The sequence below is a fragment of the Diadema antillarum genome, unplaced genomic scaffold, assembly GCF_040938485.1.
Source record: "Diadema antillarum isolate AM-2024a unplaced genomic scaffold, OU_Dant_1.0 seq00002212_RagTag, whole genome shotgun sequence".
Taxonomy (NCBI): Eukaryota; Metazoa; Echinodermata; class Echinoidea; order Diadematoida; family Diadematidae; genus Diadema; species Diadema antillarum.
In genome coordinates this window covers 145,281-165,480 of record NW_027272846.1, presented here as the reverse complement: position 1 = coordinate 165,480, position 20,200 = coordinate 145,281, and the positions used below count along the sequence as shown (strand labels likewise).

General features: G+C 39.2%; 1 protein-coding gene across 1 annotated transcript in view; it reads right to left on the bottom strand.

The window, feature by feature from the left end:
* The window catches only part of LOC139714260 (sperm flagellar protein 2-like), a 47,602-nt gene that overhangs the window by 2,539 nt on the left and 24,863 nt on the right, over positions 1-20,200 (bottom strand). The window contains exons 27-42 of the mRNA XM_071625975.1: positions 19,469-19,735; positions 18,442-18,579; positions 17,464-17,756; positions 16,632-16,830; positions 15,578-15,625; positions 14,260-14,286; positions 9,394-9,544; positions 7,874-8,041; positions 6,907-7,045; positions 5,821-5,920; positions 5,026-5,211; positions 4,301-4,351; positions 3,012-3,194; positions 2,294-2,449; positions 1,117-1,285; positions 207-340 (exon numbers count right to left, since the gene is read on the bottom strand). Coding sequence (XP_071482076.1) covers positions 207-340; positions 1,117-1,285; positions 2,294-2,449; positions 3,012-3,194; positions 4,301-4,351; positions 5,026-5,211; positions 5,821-5,920; positions 6,907-7,045; positions 7,874-8,041; positions 9,394-9,544; positions 14,260-14,286; positions 15,578-15,625; positions 16,632-16,830; positions 17,464-17,756; positions 18,442-18,579; positions 19,469-19,735 — 2,409 coding nt within the window. The remainder of the gene's footprint in view (positions 1-206; positions 341-1,116; positions 1,286-2,293; positions 2,450-3,011; positions 3,195-4,300; positions 4,352-5,025; positions 5,212-5,820; positions 5,921-6,906; positions 7,046-7,873; positions 8,042-9,393; positions 9,545-14,259; positions 14,287-15,577; positions 15,626-16,631; positions 16,831-17,463; positions 17,757-18,441; positions 18,580-19,468; positions 19,736-20,200) is intronic.

Sequence of the window (20,200 nt, the reverse complement as noted above, 5' to 3'; positions counted from 1 at the left end):
ATACATTACACTGCATGTCATAATGAATTTCAGTTATACATTGTATGTCCATACACTTGATACATACAAGAAATATATAAGATCCACTAGATGTATTTAATATACAGCTCTGCACCTGTAAGTACAATTGTGCTGGGTGAAAGGCATACCTAGATTCCTTCAAATCAGGCTAGGGCAGCTTGCAAAATTACTCATTAAAGTCTTACCTGGACGAGAGCAGCGAGGGGTACGGTAGCGGTGAGAGCCACTGGTGGGATGCCCTCCTCAGGGCGCCCCAGGCTCTGCTCGATGGGGCCTGTACCCATGATCAGGTCTTCTCCAGTCATCGTCTCCACCACCTGTTGGACAGAGAGTGATAGAGAGAGAGAGAGGGATGGGGAGGGGGGGGGGGGGAAGTGGAGAGAGAGGAATTGGAACAAACTGTATGAATGAATCGCGCATCATTTCATGTCACCAAGACCACAAGCAAAATTAAGTACCGTATAAGCTGTTATTTTCGCGAAGGTTTGATTTTTTCAAATTTCACGGATCACAGTTCGATTGCAAATTTAACAGCACACGACAATGTTGTCAGGCGTAGGGTAACATGGAATTTTCGATAGCGTCGGTGTCAATTCACGAAAACAACATCTCGCGAAAATGTCTGTGACTTCCTAATTCACAAAAATAACAGCTTATACAGTAATACAATCTGTTGCAACTGTGACTATTCTCTCTCCTCTTTCTATTTTTACCAAGTCTGGAATCAATCTCACATCAAACTTAATGCTACATGCATTTATGAACTGTTTGTGCAGTTCAAGACTGCAAATTTACTTCACAGATGGTGTAGCCCTGAATACTGAATAGTTTAACCTGTGTAGATATTGAAAAAAAGTCTGTCTGAAAGTTGTGTTTAGATTTACAGACAAATGCTTGAAAGAGCATTGTCTTGTAGCGCAATGATGTGCTCCTAAAATTATTAACAAGATTGGCCTTTATGGGAAATAAAAAGCAGCTTACCTAGATACTTGAGGATATTACCTTGATATAGTTGTACCGGAAATCAAAATATTTCAGTTGTTACATTATTGTCATGACATACAATGACATAATGGGATAGCTTTAGACACCCCCTACCCATGTCAGTGAAGAAAACTTGACTGACCTCTTTCATGGTCTCCAGCTCGGCCTTAGTATGATTGGGGTCGAGCGGCTTGGGGCGCGGCATGTGCTTGCCCGATGCCACGCTCAGGGCACGGAAGAATCCATTTAGGGCCTCGCTGTCAATGCTGAAGTACAGTAGCTGTGCAAGTCGAAAAAAGTTCAGAAACAATGGATGATGGCAGAAGACAGCTTCAATTACTAAATCGCTACATTTTCCCTCTTTAAATCTGTCTGTCTGTCTGTCTGTCTATCTATCTCTCTCACACAATGAAAAACAAATTTTGAAAAGATACTGTAGTGTTACAAAAAAATTAGGAAACATCAGACCTAAAACAAACACACAGTCAGAAAAATGACGAAAAAACACAATGACAAACTTACTGAAGCCTCAACCAATTTTGCTCTAATTTGAGGGATTTCTAGTTGCTTATCATAATGTACAAGGTTATGCAACACAAAATTCTGTCTTCTAAAATTCGTTACTATCCTTGACTCATCCCCTTATATCTGGATGTTTTCTATTCATCACAACATTGTGAAATTCTGTATTTTCAATAAACCAAGCTCTTTCAAAATATCTCAATATCAATTACCATACAAATTACTTTCATTAATGCACATCAGCAAAATGGTGACTATTTCACAAAGTAAATCAAAATCCTAAGGCTGGAAGCAGCTACACATTTATGACTAACAGTATTTACTAGCACTTGTATCTTGATGAATAATTTTGATGAGCACCAACCCTAACACTGAAGTATAAGAAAGGATATATCTCAAGGCAAAACATAGACAACTACTGTACATATCACACAATAATCCCCATTCTACAGAACTTGAGAGTAAGAGAGTTGCAGTGAAGACCTGGAAGTCCCAACTGATGTCAGTGACAGAAGTGAACCACCCCCCCCCCCCCTTAAAAAAAAAAAAAAAAATCTTGCCACATATTAACAGAAGAGCAAAGAAGGACTCAAACCTGGTCTGGACTGTTTCACTGGTGGACAGATTAACCGTATATGTGCTGTGAGTGTTAAATGGCACAGAAAACCCATAAGTGCTGCACAGACTGTTCAAAGTCCCTGGCACAGAAAATGGTTGGTGACTTGATTACAGTAAAATGAGGCAGCTCAAGGGGCGGGTAACTCACCATGTTGGAATAGTCCAGGACCGGAGGCGCCTGCGACATGTCGGCAAATATGTCGAAGTAGAGGCGCTGGATGTGTGAGATGCGGTCAAACGGGCGGGGCTCGGAGGGGTCCTCCGGGGTCATGGGAGGTTGGTCATTGCTGTACCAGAGAGGAACCTGGGGATGGGGAGGGTTACAGCAATGAACACATCCATGAATATCATCACTGCAACAATGAGTATTCATGCTGCGGATTTTCAAAGTGTAATCACAATTCTACTCTTATGTTAAAGATGAAGTACAAACAGACAGACAGACAGACAGACAGACAGACAGACAGACAGACAGACAGACGGACAGACAGAATCACATCACAAATTCAGTAAAAAGTCTTCAACTCTGCAATTACAGCAAAATGCCCATGACTACAATGATTATTCTAAAAGCATGGAATTCAAATATAAACTGTTGGCAGTTTTATGGTCCAGTACTGATCCTCAATGCCTTTTCTTGACCCAAACTGTCTTGTCCTGTATAAATGTTGATAGTGATGCAGGGTAATGTAACTTCAATCATCACCAGTATGTTGTATTTGGTTAATACCTACAAGTAATATAAATCTTTCCCCTCCCTCCCTCCCTAAAAATGAAGATAAACAGGGAAAACACCGGGTGTATCCATGGGATCTGCACCACCAGGAAATGGAGGTGACATGGTGTCACTAAGTGTCAATAATTACCTGCTCAAACTGCTCTCTGGTGAGGGTTCCGGTGCCCAGGACGTCAGCCTTGCGGAACTCCTCCAGGGTGGCTAGCAGCTGAGCCTGGGAGGGCTGGGGCCAGAGGTGGCAGGATTGCAGGAGGAAGGTTCTCCAGTCGATGTATTCTGAGTCCGGTGAGAGCTGACCGGCCAGGGTCTCCAACTAGGGAGGTGTTAAAAAAAACACAAAACAAACATCTTAACAATCGAATGAAATAATAATGATGAATGAAATGATAATGATATAACATTGCTGAATACAGAGGGAAGACCCTACCTTACTGAGATGTGTCTACCGGACAATTACAACAAATATAAGCACTTTTCAAATGGTATCAGTAATTGGTAGATACATGTATTACATATTCTAAAGTACTAATTAAGTCAAATCAACCTGAATGACAACTTTCTAACATTCTCTTTTCACACTGAAATGCATTACATCTAAGTCATTGTCAAAAAATAGCACAAAAAAAAATATCTCAACATTAGGTCTACATAAATTACATCAACCCCTAATGTCCTTCTACACCCTGATACACATTCTGACTCATCATTAAGTAAACACAAAGCAGGTGACCCAAGTCTGTAAAATTCATGACACTGGCAAACTTTGCATGACAAAAAGTAATCAAGCAATGTGACAATGTGGCATATCAGAAGCTGCACTCTGCAATACATGACAGCATGGAGCCATCAAATGACAGTCTATGAAATGATTTAATAATTGTCGTAGCGAAATCCCCTTTCATCACTGTGACATGTACAAACCCCTTTTCCGGATTTTATCCCATCCATCAGAGCCACAACTGTTATCAAGATTAAAGGGATTGTATAGTTTTGGTTGACACCTAATTTCAGGTTTCTAATATTTTTCAGTGAGATAATGAGAAACCTATTATGAAATATGAAAGAGCATGGAATTCCATGAGGAAATTGACATTTATTTGATGAAAATTGGTCTTGAAATGGCTGAGATATCCAAAGCGGAGCGATTCTAATAAAGTGTGGGACCCACACTATTTTTACGATCGCTTTGTTTTACTTTGTTTTTGGATGTTTCAGTCATTCCAAACCCGATTTTCATCAAATAAACTTTGAATTCCTCTTAGAATGGTTTGCTCTGTACTATTTCAAAAGTGTTTTCTTGGTATCTCGCGAAAAGTTAAATGCCCAATTCTCATCTCCACCAATACTGTACCATCCCTTTAAAGAAGACAAATACAAAATCACAAACAAAGGAATAAACTTGTTGCAATGAATATTCACCTGACTGATGCTGACATTCATCCACCCATCAGGGAGAGCTTCCATTCCATGCTGGAGGAAGACAAAGAGAAAATGATTTTGCAAAGATTAATAAAGTCAAAATACCAGCACAGCATGACATCTGTTGAGAGTTGACATATCTCCCACATACTGATAATCAAAACAAAAAAACATATATATATGAAGGGTTTGCTTGCAAAAACCGATAAGTCCATTTTTGAAGATTTTGAAGTACGATCTCTGTCATAAAGTACAAAATAATACCTTTTAAATGATATATTGGTCACTACATATAAAGGTATATTTCTGAAGTTATGGTCAAAAGAAGCAAAAATTTTCTTATTATTCCCTTTATTTTTCTTGACCTTTAATCGCAAATATCTCCATTTAGCAAATATGGACTTATCGGTTTTTGCAAACAAACTCTTCATTATACAATGAGCAAAACTCTATCAGCTTCACACAGCTGCAACCCTGAGATTTCATATTATACAATGTACATGCTTTGAATACTCTATGTCTGTTTCAAAGTGGTATTTTACACTTTCTAAGTTTATTTGTTCATTGCGTTCATCCCAATGCATCAATCCAGTGAGGGGGACCAAACTTGGTTCTCAACTGCTACAGCACATGTATACCATTGAATTTACAACAGCAGCAGTTATCGTCGTCATAGAAGTAGAAGTAGTGGTAAAATAAGTCATGTGACCACAGGCTATACTCACAGTCAAGGCGGTGAGGTCACACAGGGTGTCGATGAAGCCCTTGGCGGAGATGAAACCAGACGGGGCCGACTTGACAAACTGGGCCTGTAGGTTGACGATCTGCTCCACTGTGAAGGTGTCCGCTACGGCTAACTCCATGGGGTCTGGGCGTGGTGGGGGGCTTGGGGTGCGGTATACTTTAACCAGCTGTTGTTCGGATGAGGGAAGTGGAACGGGCAGGGTAGAAAGAGGGGGAACTTTAAGATGCTCTTTGTTTTTGTTTTGTTTTTCTTAATGCTGAGATTTGGTTAACAAGCACTATCTTATAGCTATAAAGTGACACAGATTTAGGATACAATCAAGAACTACACTTAAGTCCTAACTTATTGACAAGTCAAATTTCTCCGCTGAAATCAAGTGGGGGAGTTATGACACTAATCTATCACAGTCTCATAGTCAGGCGCCTTTGATTTACAACAAATATTCTACTATTTGCATCATGCACTTTTGTGCAACTTTGAAAACTCAGTAGAGGGTGCAATCAAGAGATCACATCCATGACATGGTGATGTTAGTGAATACAGGAGCACACAGACAATACTTATAATCCATTATCAATCATATTGACAAGCAACAATGGAGGCAGAGCTCTCATCACAATCAAGCCTTGCCCAATGCCAGCCGTATATTATAAACAATCCTCCCTTTATGGGGTATAATGCTAATGAATCATGCATGAATCCAGACTAAAACATTCAAGAATCCATGGCTGCTACAAGGAGAGCAAACAGGATGAAGTCTTCTGTCATAACTCACCCTATTAATGGCAAAGTCATCCTGGAAAACAACGAGCTCCGGCTGTACCTTCTGTCTCTTCTCAATAGCCTCTCCAAAGTACTGGCACACGACGTTGATACTGTCGGAGGTAAAGGGCAATTGCGGAGCACATTGGGCATGAGACAAGGGGTAAGTTGTAGCAGACATTTTGACAGTATATCTTCTTGCAGCCATTACAAAATTAAATTGGGAGCGTACACACCCCTCCCCCATTTTTTTTTATTTCTTTTGTTTTTACCAAAAAAAATAAAGGGGGGGGGGCACGCCTGGTGCGGACCTCCCTGGATCCGCCACTATATTCAATCTACAGTTGATGTGAATGTATTGTTCTCATTGGTTTTAAACTAGGAAGGTGTAATGCACACAACTTCATGTCAGAAATTGTATTCATATCAAGAAAATATTGTGATGCTGCATATACAGATCTGACAATGGGTGCATTAAACAATTTGACAAAATTATGTATAGGACAGAAAGACTTGACGGTATGTCTTCCATCCGTATATTGGCACACATCACTCATTTTCTATCATGCACTGTATCTGTTTCATTAGTGGAAAAATGAGAAAAGAAAATGGGATTCCATCAGGATTCGAACTCAAGACCTCCAGATGCTAGCCCGGTGCTCTACCGACTGAGCTATAGAAAGCCTTAGTTCAGTGTTCATCCCAGAAACCCTAAATTCTCAATGCTCGGATGGTCAGAAGCTGTAGCAGTGTGTTTGTGTGTGACACACACATACACACTTAAACCTGGCATAAACCCGAAGGATAATTCAACTTGGGGACAAATGTGAGGGATCACTGAAGTGATGCAGCTTTCTGAGTATGTAACAAATGCAAACGGAAGAAAACTGACCAGAAATGATCAATATAATTTATTAGTGGAAAAATGAGCAAAGAAAATGGGATTCCATCGGGATTCGAACCCAAGACCTCCAGATGCTAGCCCGATGCTCTACCGACTGAGCTAAAGAAAGCCCTAGTTCAGTGTTCGTCCCAGAAAACACTGCAAATGGAAGTGACATAAAGAGACAAGGGTTGTGATTGGTCCATACATATGTACCTGTCCATCTCTTGGATGAACCTTGCTCCCAGCCAATCATTCATGTCCTTGTAGGCCTCCTCTGCCTTGGCCTTCAGCTCTTGGAGGACCTGGATGGCGTGGATCTTGATGAGCTCCATGCGGGTCTTCAGGCTGCCCTCTAGAGGCAGAAAAGGAGACAGACATTGTCTCAAGGTAATATGTCAATACTGTAAATCTTTATAAAGTCCACTGACATACCATATCACATTAAAAAGCCAGCCATGAAGGCAAGATGGCAGGGTCAGTGGCACTGTACACACATTGTGTGGTATCATCCTTGAGCCACATACACTATCATTACAAGTATGGTGTCCTTACATGACAGAATATCAAACAATGTTACATTGGAAATGGACTCTGGAGTCAATGCAGCAAGCCTAGATGCATCAAGTGTCCACACACACACAAAAAGTTGTACTCATTTTTATGGAACATAAACTCTTTAATGTTCTCTCTCTTCATTGTTCTTACAATCTCAGTTGTGGAGATGTTTGAATAAAATGTTCACAAGATGCAGAAATTCACAGCAGAAATAATCAATCAATAAATCAGTTAATCAGTGTTTACACCCTTTAAGATGAATTTTGAATTTCTTTTGATTTGGTTTGGTTTGTTTTTCCAATTGCAAAGAAGTCATAACACATTGTTTACAAAGGCATCCCATCAAACTGCACAAATCAAAACTGAAAGGCAATACAGGCGTATTGTATTTACATACAATTGTAAGTTCTGTGTCTCAATGGAGGCAAGCAGATACGCTGCATACAACACAACATTGCTTCTCAGTCACCTTAAGAGCACGATCCCTTCTTCTAAGATCCATTTTTCAATCCTTGCATTCTTTCTTGAGTTCAACACTTACGTATCACGTGATATGATGCAGTGATCGCCTTATCTATCCTATTACTTAACAACACCAAAATTTTGGTTTTGAAATTTGGCTGACCTTCATGTGAAATGGCAGCCACATACTCCATCTTCATACGGTCCTTGAGATTCTTCCTTGCCTTCTCCTCGGGGGTGTCCTCCACCGGTGGTGGGGTGGGAGGAGGGGTGGGCGTGGCCGCCTTCTTACCCTTCTTGGGGGATTTTTTGCCTCCTGGAGTCTTCTTGCCTGCAGGGTAATGGGAGAACATGTGGAGTTAAACCTCAGTTTGTTGGATGAAAAGCACAGGGGAAATGTATGTTCCAAAGATGTTGTGGGACTGGCAAGCCACTGGGAAACAGTTAACCACTATCAAAAAAATTACAGATGTTACTCCCAAGTATATACCTCTGCAAGAAAACCATTCTATTACCTTCCAGCTTTGGATCACGCTTGGCTGTAGTTATTGAAGATATAAAGTCTTTACAGAGCCATCCCATAATGCTGATGCAAGAAATAAAGCTTTCTCACAGCAGTTATTTTAAGATTGTTGCAGAAGCAATATCATATGTCCAACAATATTTCTTTGTTGACACTCTTCTTCAAACCCTTTTTCTTTTAAATGAGGGGTGTGTTTGTGAAGAGAATTCCACAAATCATGAGTCAACATTTCAAAGAAGCACAAATTTACAAAGACACCACAGAAATCAATTAATGACAATGAAGGGAATAAGACAGTTATAAACTCAGTAAATTAAGCCTCATGATATACGCCATGGCAAAGACACACACGACAAAATGTTTTGAGAAAGAGAATTACACATCAACAGTAGATCCTCTGTGTAATCTCACTCATTCACACGGTCTGTAGCTAGTTTTTCCACATCATTCTCATCAGCAATAAGCACACTTTAAGCAAGTCCACATCAATTTAACGATTGATATGCTCACAGTAATAAATGGACCTGATACACACAAAACATCAACTCTGTGATCATGTCAACAGTATACAGTTAGTTTTTGAGAATCAAAAACCCAGTAGTGTGGGAAATAAAGGCTGTCCTGATTGAATTGATCTCCATTCGCTGTCCACCAGGGTACAATGGAAAACCATGGCAAGCCAAGGCCTGCTAGCTAGGATAGAATTGCCCATCAGCGAAAATATACATCAAAGCGTACGCTCAGCGATAATGTTTGACAGTTAGAATTCTTCAGCTGTGTGTCTGGTAAATTAGAGATCAGTTATAAAGCTGTACAAAATTCATTACGGGCATTCCCGAGTACTGTAAATCATGACATTTTCTTGGCATGAAATTTTCACGAATTGGAGCCGACGGCCTTTTGTGCAGCATGAAATTTTTGCGAGTTGCCTCCAACATTCAATGCATATATAGTGTAGACAAGAACTTTCATGTGCATTTTGATTTCGCGAATCTTGGCTCTCGCGAAATTGGAGAAATTAAAACGCATGCGAACATTCTTCGTTATACAGCATATCCGAGTTGGGCCAACCTGCTAATTGCATGGTATCCCCACTTTACCGGGTCTTTACAATAAGAAAGGGGGGTGGGCTGGGTTCCAGTTACCACCTGTTGATGTACCTGTGGGTGACTTGCTCTTGGCTCTTTTGCCTCCCTTGTCCTTGTCCTTGCCCTTGCCCGCCTTCTTCTCTGCTGCCTTCTCAGCCTTCTCGGCCTCTCTGGCCCTGTCGGCCTCCTCCTCAGCCTCCTTGGCTGCCAGCTCAGTCACCGTCTAGTGGAGCAATGTGGTACAACCAGCACAATTAGAGAATTATCAACACTCTTTGCAGTGACAGGTGCAGTGGCAGAAATAATAGAGGCATACCGGTAAGTTTTTACTTTAAAGCTCAATTTTTGTTTTACGGGATTGAGAATCAGCGATTTCAGAGAAACTTTTTTTTTTCTTTTTTGATTTCAGAGAAACTTGTTCTGACTTGATTACTTTGATCTTCCCATGAATTTGGGATTGCAAGGACTGCGGAAAGTGGAACAAAGTTTAGAAACTTGGCCTAAAAATCCCTACACATGCAGATAACAGTATGTGAGGCATTTGTAATCATGACTACATTCCTTTCATTTGTTTCAATTACTTTTAAATGCTCATGTCAAAATGTCAGAATTTATCCTTGACAATGTTTTGTCCAAACCTCACAGCAGCAGACATTACCATATTATGTCTTCTTTTAAAGAAAGAAAGTATGAAAGTAGGCTAGTGACATTCTTTCCTGGTGGCTTATTCATATAGTGCTATACGTGGCGTAATATGGGACAACCATCTGTATAAGCTTTGGGGACTTATGAGGGGATACTGAAACACAATTATCATCTAAAGAAGTCAGTACTGTGTTTGCTGTGTCAGGTATTTACTTCAAAACAATAAGGAAGGGTATCAGTGCAGACTTTAAAGGGAAACATTAATCTTCTATTAGCCAAATACAGGGATCAACTTGAACATCTCTTGACCCATTCGTGAGCAAAATGATGCAGTTGTCTTCACCGAGTTCTATTCACAATTTACAGAATAATCTACATAACTTGTCTTTTTTCTCTCCTTCCCTCTCTCTTACTGACATGTAGATGTTTTGATGACACAATGGACAAACAGAAAGACAAATTGAGGGAAAGATATGTTTCTAGATCCAAATCTGGGCCACATTCAGATAAAACAATTCTCAGAAGTACTTCAGTGATACTAAATGCCATCCAGAGAAGAAATCTCCAAGAAAGTGCAAGAATGTGCAAATTCAGGATTTTCTAGTTTTAATGAGGGGAATCCTAACATATCAACAACATCCTAATATACTCTAGAAGGGTGGATTGTACATTGAAATATTATGTCGGCTTCATGTACAATACTTTCCTGACAAAAATAATGGTCACCCTAACCACATGTAAACCTCAAGACTATGTTGCAACATATGGAGGAGGACGGCATATTTTGACCAAGACCGATGCAGCTCATATTTTCAAGAAGAGGTAATAACAATTCTTTAAAACTCTATTTTGTTATGCTGTCATGGCATTTACCTTTCATCATATCTAGAGTCTGCAATGGCTGAATTAAGCTTTTTACTATGTGTAGCTGTGCCAATATACCCTCCACTATGGTCCAGTACACCTTGTATCACTCTTTTCTTTTTTTTCGGGGGGGGGGGGGGGGGTATATCATTTGACCTTGGCAACACTTTAAGGAAAGCATGAAGGCTTCATTCTGCATCATTTACACACCATTTTCCACTGCTTCCAGACCGCAATGTACTTAACAATACAAGAAGTGCAAAAAACCCAAGACAAGGCAGACACTGGCCTCTACATGATTTTTAGAAATCAAAATCTATTTGTCAATGAAGTTGAACTTAACAGGGATGCATCAGTGAACTGATTAGTGAAACCTCATGGGACAACTGAACTAACTAAGCAAAATACTTTTGAAAAGACAAAACAATGCATGACAGAATGGTGATTTTGAAATATGCCAAGCAGATTCAAGTCATGAAAACTTTTTGCAATGAAGTGATCATGAACATGGATGGAATGCCCGCAGTATTCTACTTGCATTAAAGAAAGGATTTGGCTTTGCAGCATTCTATGCTTATGAGCTATGACTATGAATAAAAATTGTTAGGATGTATCCCCCATGTACCATGAATCACGAGAATCATGAAAATAGTTCTATTGAATCAGCACAATCATCAAACTCTTCAATGGAAATAGTACATGACTGCAAAGGCTTGGAAGAATAACATCTCCTTGATTGATCTTTCAGGGCAAAGAAAAACCTAGTTGTATGCAGGTAAATACAAATCGTATTTGCTTACATTCTTTTTTTAACAGCAGTGGCAGTTATTGCTCACTGTTTTTTACTGGAAGTGACAGATGACTTCAAAAGACAACCCATGTTTATACTTCCTGGATTCCATCAAAAGACATACACATTGTGTTGCGAGGCCATGAATGGACATTGGGATTATGACATACTGAAATATTAAAAGGGACGAGTAGGAGGATGGAATGAAGAAAAGAAATTGATTTTTTTTTTCTGCCACATGTTGGGTAACAATACGATCACTGACAACGAGAGTTGATCTTAGGAGGGGGGGGGGGGGGGGGTGAAATAGGTGCATTTTTTTGTTGCAGCATGACGACCAAATTGATGATCTGCTCATCGAATACGGCAAGTGACGATAAAGATTTTCCATGTTGTCTGAAGTGATTAATGAGTGTATGAGAGCATTTGCCTATTTCTTTTTCATCTATACAGCATTATCTACCTATAATTGCATACAACTCTTACCCAAGCACATTATCATTGTACATGTTGAAGTCTGTTGCTTGCAAATCATTGTGGGGTGAAGCAAAATGTGAACATCAAAGGAAACAAACACAAAAAAATGCAAGGAAAAAAGCAAAATGAGTGCAAAGTTCAAAGGTCACCAGCTGTTCCCCCAAAGCCTGCACCTTCCTCTGTATGGTGTAACTGATTCACAAATTATCTGCTGTGCTAGCTTACATACTTGTTGTTTTTCTGCCTCACACGGTAGACAGTACACAAACTCTATAAATGCAATATGTATGGAATCTCTCTGGCAAAAGTTTGGGAGAGTGTCGAACATGTTGCTTCCTGACAATCCATTTTTTGGGCTACCATGCCATTTTCTTAATTCAGACATGAATAGAGTGAGATAAAGTTTCGTCAATCAATTCATGTCACACAAGTTTTATAGCTGATTCTGTGTGAGTCCTTCAAATACTAATATATGAGAATTCTCAGTATACAAATCAAAAAAGTAAAAGAAAATAAGATAAGAACAAAACAAAACACGGCAAACTGTCATAATTTTTTTGAAGGGCACTAACTCTTAGTGCAATTGTGCATGTGGGAATTGCGGGTACTCCAACTTTAAATTTTACTTTGGAACTGTTTACATCATGTGCTTGGTGATGGTCTACAATCAGGGGACACTCATGCATGTAAAATACTTAACCACCCACCACCCTACCCTCACAGAAAACAAAAAAAGATGAACCAAAGAATAAATTTCCTTCAACTGCATCAAACGTAGATGACCCAACTACAAAAAGGCTTGGTGTCTCCCTCTCCAACTTCTATGATAATTGTTCATAACGGTAACTGACAAAAGTTTCTGGCATTGATGTAAAGGATGGTGCATTTCTTGCCTTTTTTGTAGTCTTCACAACAGACAAAAATCATCAGATAGACATACATAATCACCAGTTTGCTCCAGACAGTGGTAAAATGAAGAACAAAAAAAGCAGCATTCCGTTAGCAGAGAATATTAGTTACTGACTACAACATTCCTGGAAAGGGCCTTAATCTCTAGTAATCTCCCAGCTTTCTTACATTTGCTTTGTTCAAGATTTGTCTGATTAAATGTTGAATCTCAGTCGTTTTCCTTGACTACGAGATGTAGATTGAACAGTCATCATAAGTGGACATGCTGATTCTCAGCTGAAAATAAATGCCTAATGAAATATGGCTGATATTCAATTTTTAATGTAGTTTAAAAGTGTGTAGAATAAAGTAACATGATGTTTTTCCCCACACAATTACCCTCTTAGTTTGATTCAATCTCTTTACTATAAAGTAAACACACAAACAAATCTAAAAATGTACACACAATCATCAATACCTCTAGATGCCCTCCCATCAACATAGTATTTTAGTTCCTAATTTTGTGGACTGAACACTGAAGTTTACACGGATAATGTTAGAAGAGCAGGCTGCATGAATTTTTCCCCGGATGTAACCCATCAAGTCTCAAAGGCAGAAATCAGCATGTTGTGATCATCATCAAATTGGCACCTCTGGATTTCACTGCATACCTCAAATTGAGAAAGACTACTTAGAACAGGTTCAATTCCATTACGTCTGCACACATTCAAAGAGAAATGAACAGCTATTTGCCATTTAAAGTAAAAATAAAGGGGGGGGGGGACTCAGCTTTCTCAAACATTGCCAATTTAAGAATCAGATTTTCAGTTCAGTGGCAATTAAGAGGATTTTAAAAATGTCGCGACTGAAACAAACTGTCATTATAAGAACAACAAAAGGCTTGATAAAAGACTTTTTCTTACTCTTCCCTATGAAACATTAACAATAACTAGTAAATATAATTATTTTAAAAAAAGATACAGCACAAAATCAAATAAATTATATTTTTGAGATTTGATGGGTTAGATCACATAATCATTGCTTTTTGATAATCATTCAATCATTATACGTAAAATTCACTGAAACACAAAACAAATATCTGATGTCATACTGTTGCAATGAATTGATTGTTGAGTGCAAGTGCTTCAAATCTGTTAGTTAAATCAACACTCTTTGATGATCAGCTGCCAAACTGGCGCACACTCAAAAAAAAAAAAAAAAAAAAGGATTATTTTTGATGGCTGAAATCCATCAACCAATGCTCTGTAACTTACCAAAATCACATTTTTATAGTTATCCCACTGTAAGTATGGAATGCATGCATTTAAAACAAGTTGAAATGGTAAGGATGCAATGGCGGGAAGAAGGCAAAGTAAAAAAAAAAAGGAATGCAACATAACAAAATATGACAAAAAACTATAAAAAACACAAACATAATGATGAAAAGCTATCTAACATCTACTTTAAGATTCTAAGCATTCACAGGTTGGTTAATAATTTTAAAGAGCAAGTGAATGGAATGTTAAAATCAATGGGGAAACTCAAGGAAACCCTCTACATTCTAAAATGTTTCTGGAATGACATTTGAGAAATGATGGTTTGGTTTGGTGTGAAAATAAAAGTCACTAAATTCAACTTGTTATGTCGAAATGGGTAACGGAAGAGCAAAGCAAACACGGAAGGGAAAAGTAAATCTAGTCTGTGTCCGATGAGATGGCAGCTACTTACCGCTTGTATTTCAAACTCAATGTGATAATCCTTCGAGAATACAGTCACATAGAAAACTTGAATCAATGGGCGCAATGTTTTTGTTTTGTTTTTCGGTACACAAGCTTCATGTTTCGTACAGATCATGTGATGTTGCTGAATCCAACAAACTTTATGTGAATTTCAAAAGATGGGAGTGTTTGTTCTCGTTAAGCTTTGTCTGTCATTGCAAACTAAAGATGTGACATGGACAAGCAAAACTGACTTATTGAAGGCTGAAAAAAAGATTGCCACACATATGGAACTGACTTATATAGTTTCGCTATCTGTCCATATTCGGCATGGTACACATACTCACTGATTATCTTCAATAATTTATCTTTAAATCTACGATTCAAGCATTAGTTCGATAGACACAGAAACCATCAAAAGCAAGCTAAATTTATCATTACAAGTTTTGAACATACAATATTAATTAAAATGATGATGCTTTTTCAATTTGAGAATCAATTAGGCTTGAACATTTCTCAATGGTCACATGTTGATTACAGTATCACTTATATGATAGATAATTCAATATTATGATTAGAGTAGATTGTGAAACTGGTATCAGAGGTATATTTTGATATTGGCATCGAGGGGAAAAAAAAGAATGTAGCAAAATGATGAAGAGATTGACTGCGAATTGAGAGCGCAGATATTATTTGCGACATTAGCATTGAGTATAAAACAATATATATATGGCACACACAATACACCTCAAACATAGTATTTTAACTGCTGTTGAGCTGGGGTCGGATGCTTGTAGGCATTCAAAATGTCAGGCAGATTGGTAGCTGTGGTCTGTTATGTATACACGAAGAGACATAAGTGAAAGTGACTTACCATCTCAGAAATCTTGTGGAGTCCAAACTGGTAGGCTTCAAAGATCAGCTGCAAGAAGAAAAGATTAAAGGGAGCAATCAGTAAAAATACCTTCTTACCGAGACAACTCTAGGTATCAAAGCTGCTAAAACGTTATGACATATTAACTAAAGATGCTGAAAAATCTACTTTCAGTGTTCTAACATGGCTTTGAAGTATGAAGGATCTTATTTCCACTTTTGATTTAACATAACATTATAAGTCTGTATGTTGTTAGAGTGAGTTTTTGTCGACTCACTGAGGGGATCATTCTGTTGTTGTAATTGTTTTCAAATTGGTTTTCATGGCACAAACTTTAATGATTAAGCTGAGAATAATCCATGAAACAAAAGAATACAGCAAAGTTACAATACCTAGCAATGTTGAACAGCCATGCATGAAGGGATATCACTGAGCGATATATTAACATCCTGCACAATGCATACAAACACAGCAACTGAAGGCTGAAATACCAAATACTGCATGGATGACTAACAGCTTGTGCACTACCATCTGGTTTATCCAAATCCATAAAACTTAATATGTTGAAACTTGTGGCCGATGAAATCTTAGATAGATTGAAGGAAAGTTTAAAAATCTTTCGCTTAGCATCTCAGACTAGTAATTTGAGTTTTATCTGTCTTCCCCTCTTGTAAAACAAAACAAAACAAAAACAATCTCAATGAGTTGCTTCATTACATATAAAATTCTTATAATTTGATAATTTGTCAGACACTGATCTTTGATGTACTCTTAACCCATCACAACCAACAGAAACCAATAGATTACCAACAGAAACCAACAGGCACCATTAGAAACCAACAGAAATGTTGTGTTTGTATTCTAATGGTTCTAAGGGATTTTCAACCTGGATCTGAACCAAATGATAATCAACCTTCATTGAAAAATCTCATCTAAGTATATCTAATTTTACTATTGTTTACAACAGCATAATACATACAAATTAAAGTAACCCCGCCCCCCGGAAAAAAAAAATGACAATAGGCCAAATGAAGAGCTGGAGCAATTGGCTCACCCTCTCGTCTGGATCAGATGGGGGCTGGGGGCTCTCCTGAGCCTCATCTGCGCTGGTGGAGGGGGCAGGTTTCTCCTTCTCCTTACCCTTGCCTGCCCTGCTCTTGGTCCCCTTGGCACCCCCGGGTTTGTCGCCAGCCGGAGTCGGGATGGGGAAGAACCCTTCCGACGATGTTGGTCTGCGGGGTACTAGGGGGATCCTACCACAGATGGATGGAAGAGAAGGAGGTATTAGATGAATTGACAGTTACTTGTGGTTTCTGTGTATTGCATTCATTCATAACCTCCCCAATATGACCTACTCTACATGAACTGCGAAAGATATGTCCATGCAAATTCCAATCTTAATGTTATGTTCATTTGTATATTCATTTTTATTCAATATTGGTAAAATGAAGAAGTTACATGCACATCCTTCAATTCAGCATCAATATCCCATATCAAAGGGAAATCCACCCCAAACATGCAGCATATGTGCATTCAGTTAATCAATGAAGATATATCAGTCAATCACACCAGTGAAGTCTAAGGAAAAAGACACTTTAATCGAATGTTGTAAATTCTTAAAGTTCCCTGCCACATTCTACTCACATTTCTTCATTAACTGAGTTGACTTATACATTTGGAGTAAAATCCCCTCAACACAGGCTAGGTGGTCTACCAAGTACAGGTACTACCTCTACAACAGTGAAATTTCCTAAGGTTTAAAAGATCAGAATGAGTACTCCATTGAAGAATTTCGCTTCATCTTAACAACGCGTAATCCAGGGAACAACTTATATTGCGTAGTTACTGCATAGTTTTGTGTAGTGTGACTGTGGCTACTGACTCACTTTGGCTTGACCTCATCTTCCGGTTCCTTCACCTCCTCCACCACCTCACCCTTGCCCTTCTTCCCCTTGGCAGAGGGCGTGGTCGGGGTAGGCGTGACCACCTGGGTGTGGCTCTCGCTGGGGGCGGCACTCTCTGCCGGTGGGATGCCCGATCCGGGCCGCTCCATGGGCGGCAGGTCGATGAGTGGGATGCGGGCGAAGCCGGGGTCCAGTTCTTCCGGTATCCTCCCCTCCATGCCCATGTAGTAATCCTTGAGGAGACGCAGGCTGTCCTGGTAGCGATCCACCTCACACTGATGGTCAAGTGGACGGTGTGAGAGAGCAAACACGGATAAAAAAGTGGTGGATGACTTTAAAAGATTTCCTATTTCCAGACAGCAAGTATACATTTATTGAAAAAAAAATACATATATATATTTCAGTGTGTGAAGAAAGTACAAGGCAGGTGACGGTTTGTTTGTTTGTTTTGTTTTTGTTTTTGTTTTTGTGTTTTTTTTCAATATAAAAAGGACCCTTCAAAGGTGTAAAAGTTAACTGCTCCTATTTTACCAATCATGAACTTTATAAAAGCAGCTGTTTTCTCCACAATAGGTACTCATGCCTTGTAATACTATTAATTGTTGAATATTATAATAGGTTGGTGTATGATAAAGACCTGTTTTGAAAATGCCATCATCCTTCACTTAATCAAACAATAAAGGTGAGTATTCTAAGAGGAATACTGAGGTAATTATTAAGTTCCCTGTTTTGAAAAGTGTCAGCTATTTCATAGTCATTACACAAATAGGTGACAAGGGCCCTCATAAAAAGTGTTTCTAGTTGAAGCAAACTTAGCTAGCACCATCCCACACAATGTCCTCTCCATATATGATTCTTCTTATGCAATTGCTTCTTTGCAGGGCAAACTCATGCAAAATTACTGCATCCAAGAGAGATGTATGAATTACCACCAGAATGAAAGATGAAAAGAGAACACACCTGCATGAGAGTGAGATAGTGATTGGTGAGGAGGCCTAGTCTATCCTCCAGCCAGCCCTCATTGATCACAGACTGGCGCTCAGACTCCGCCTCCAGCTTCCTCTCGTCAGACATCTCCCACAGCTGTTCCTTGAGGTCCTGGAGGTAAGAGAGAAAGAAAGTACATCAAGTGTGATGATCAATACCAACCAGAATCAATTTGATATGGTCCAGAAACGTCATTCTAATCTTGTCATCTCACTCCTATCATAATCTCAATCACATCTTCATCCTCTCCATTAATGTTATCATCATCAGTATTGACACCTTTGCACCAGCTTTACCATACCACCATAATTACTGTTACTGTCTTCACCACTCATCATCATCATCAGCAGCAGCAGCATTATCACCACCATCTTGATGATAATGGCGATGATATGATGCTGATCATCACATCATCACCACCATCTTGACGACGATGGTGATGATATGATGGTGATGATGATGATGATGATGATCATCATCATCATCATCATCACCATCACCACCACCACCACCACCATCATCACCATCATCACCATCATCACCATCATCACCATCATCATCATCATCATCATCATCATCATCATCATCATATCATCATATGATATATAATATATAATACATGTATCATAATCATCACTATCATCATCACCATCATCCTTATCATCAGCAGCAGCAGCAGCAACATCACCACCACCAATTATGTCAGCATCTTAACCTCATAATTTTCATATCGACGGACTAGCCAGATTCAGCATCATCACTCATTAGCGTCATCATCATCATCATCCCCAGTCTTATATATCATATCTCTCATAAGTTCAAAGAGCCATTTGTGCCATTGTGGTCATGATGCATAAACAGATGAAATATTCATTTTGTGGCATCACCACTTCACGTTTCACACCACTACTGATTGTATCTACTCTAAATAGTTGGCAAACCTGGCACCAATGTGCCAGACAAATAATGAAGAAAAGAAGAAGGCCCTCTTCTAACATACCTGGACCCTCTGGTGCAGCTCAGCTTTAGTCTCATCATCATCCCTCATGTCCTCTGCGATCTCGTTGTACTCCTGCTGCCACATGCAGACGAACTCCTGCTTGCCGTCCGGCCGCCGCAGGTAGGACTCAAAGTTGCGCCGGATGCGGTAGAAGTAGTGGTAGATGTCCTCCCGCTCGTGCCGGATGTTGCGGAAGACGTGTTTGCTGGAGCCCAGGTAGGTGGCTTCCGTGTTGTCCCAGTGGGGGGCTAGGGCATGAGCCAAATTCTGGAAAGGAGAAATGGAGGAGTTTGATATAAGCTAGCATGAAGTGTGCAGTTACGAAATTGTCTGTCCTGATGTATAAAGAAATACCAATATAAGTATACGAGGAGACAGAATTTTGGAAACCCGTAGCAGTAATTTCATTATCAGCATATCTATTCGACCAGATCAGTACTTTCCACCATTTCAAAAAGCACAAAACTTTTTTTTTTAGATTTTGGCCATCAAAACTGCCCATGCAATTCTTCTTTTGAAATATATTGCATTTGAGCCCCCTTTATGAAATAGGCACAAATAACAATGATAGTATCAAGTTTCAAGTGGTGGGTTAAATCTCTTAATCACATGGAACATATGGAATGATATCTAAGTGATGTTTAATGGTGACATATGAACAGCGCTTTAATTCTTTATTCTGCTTGTCATTCTCACTGACCATGCAAATAGATAGAGAGGGAAGATCAGCTT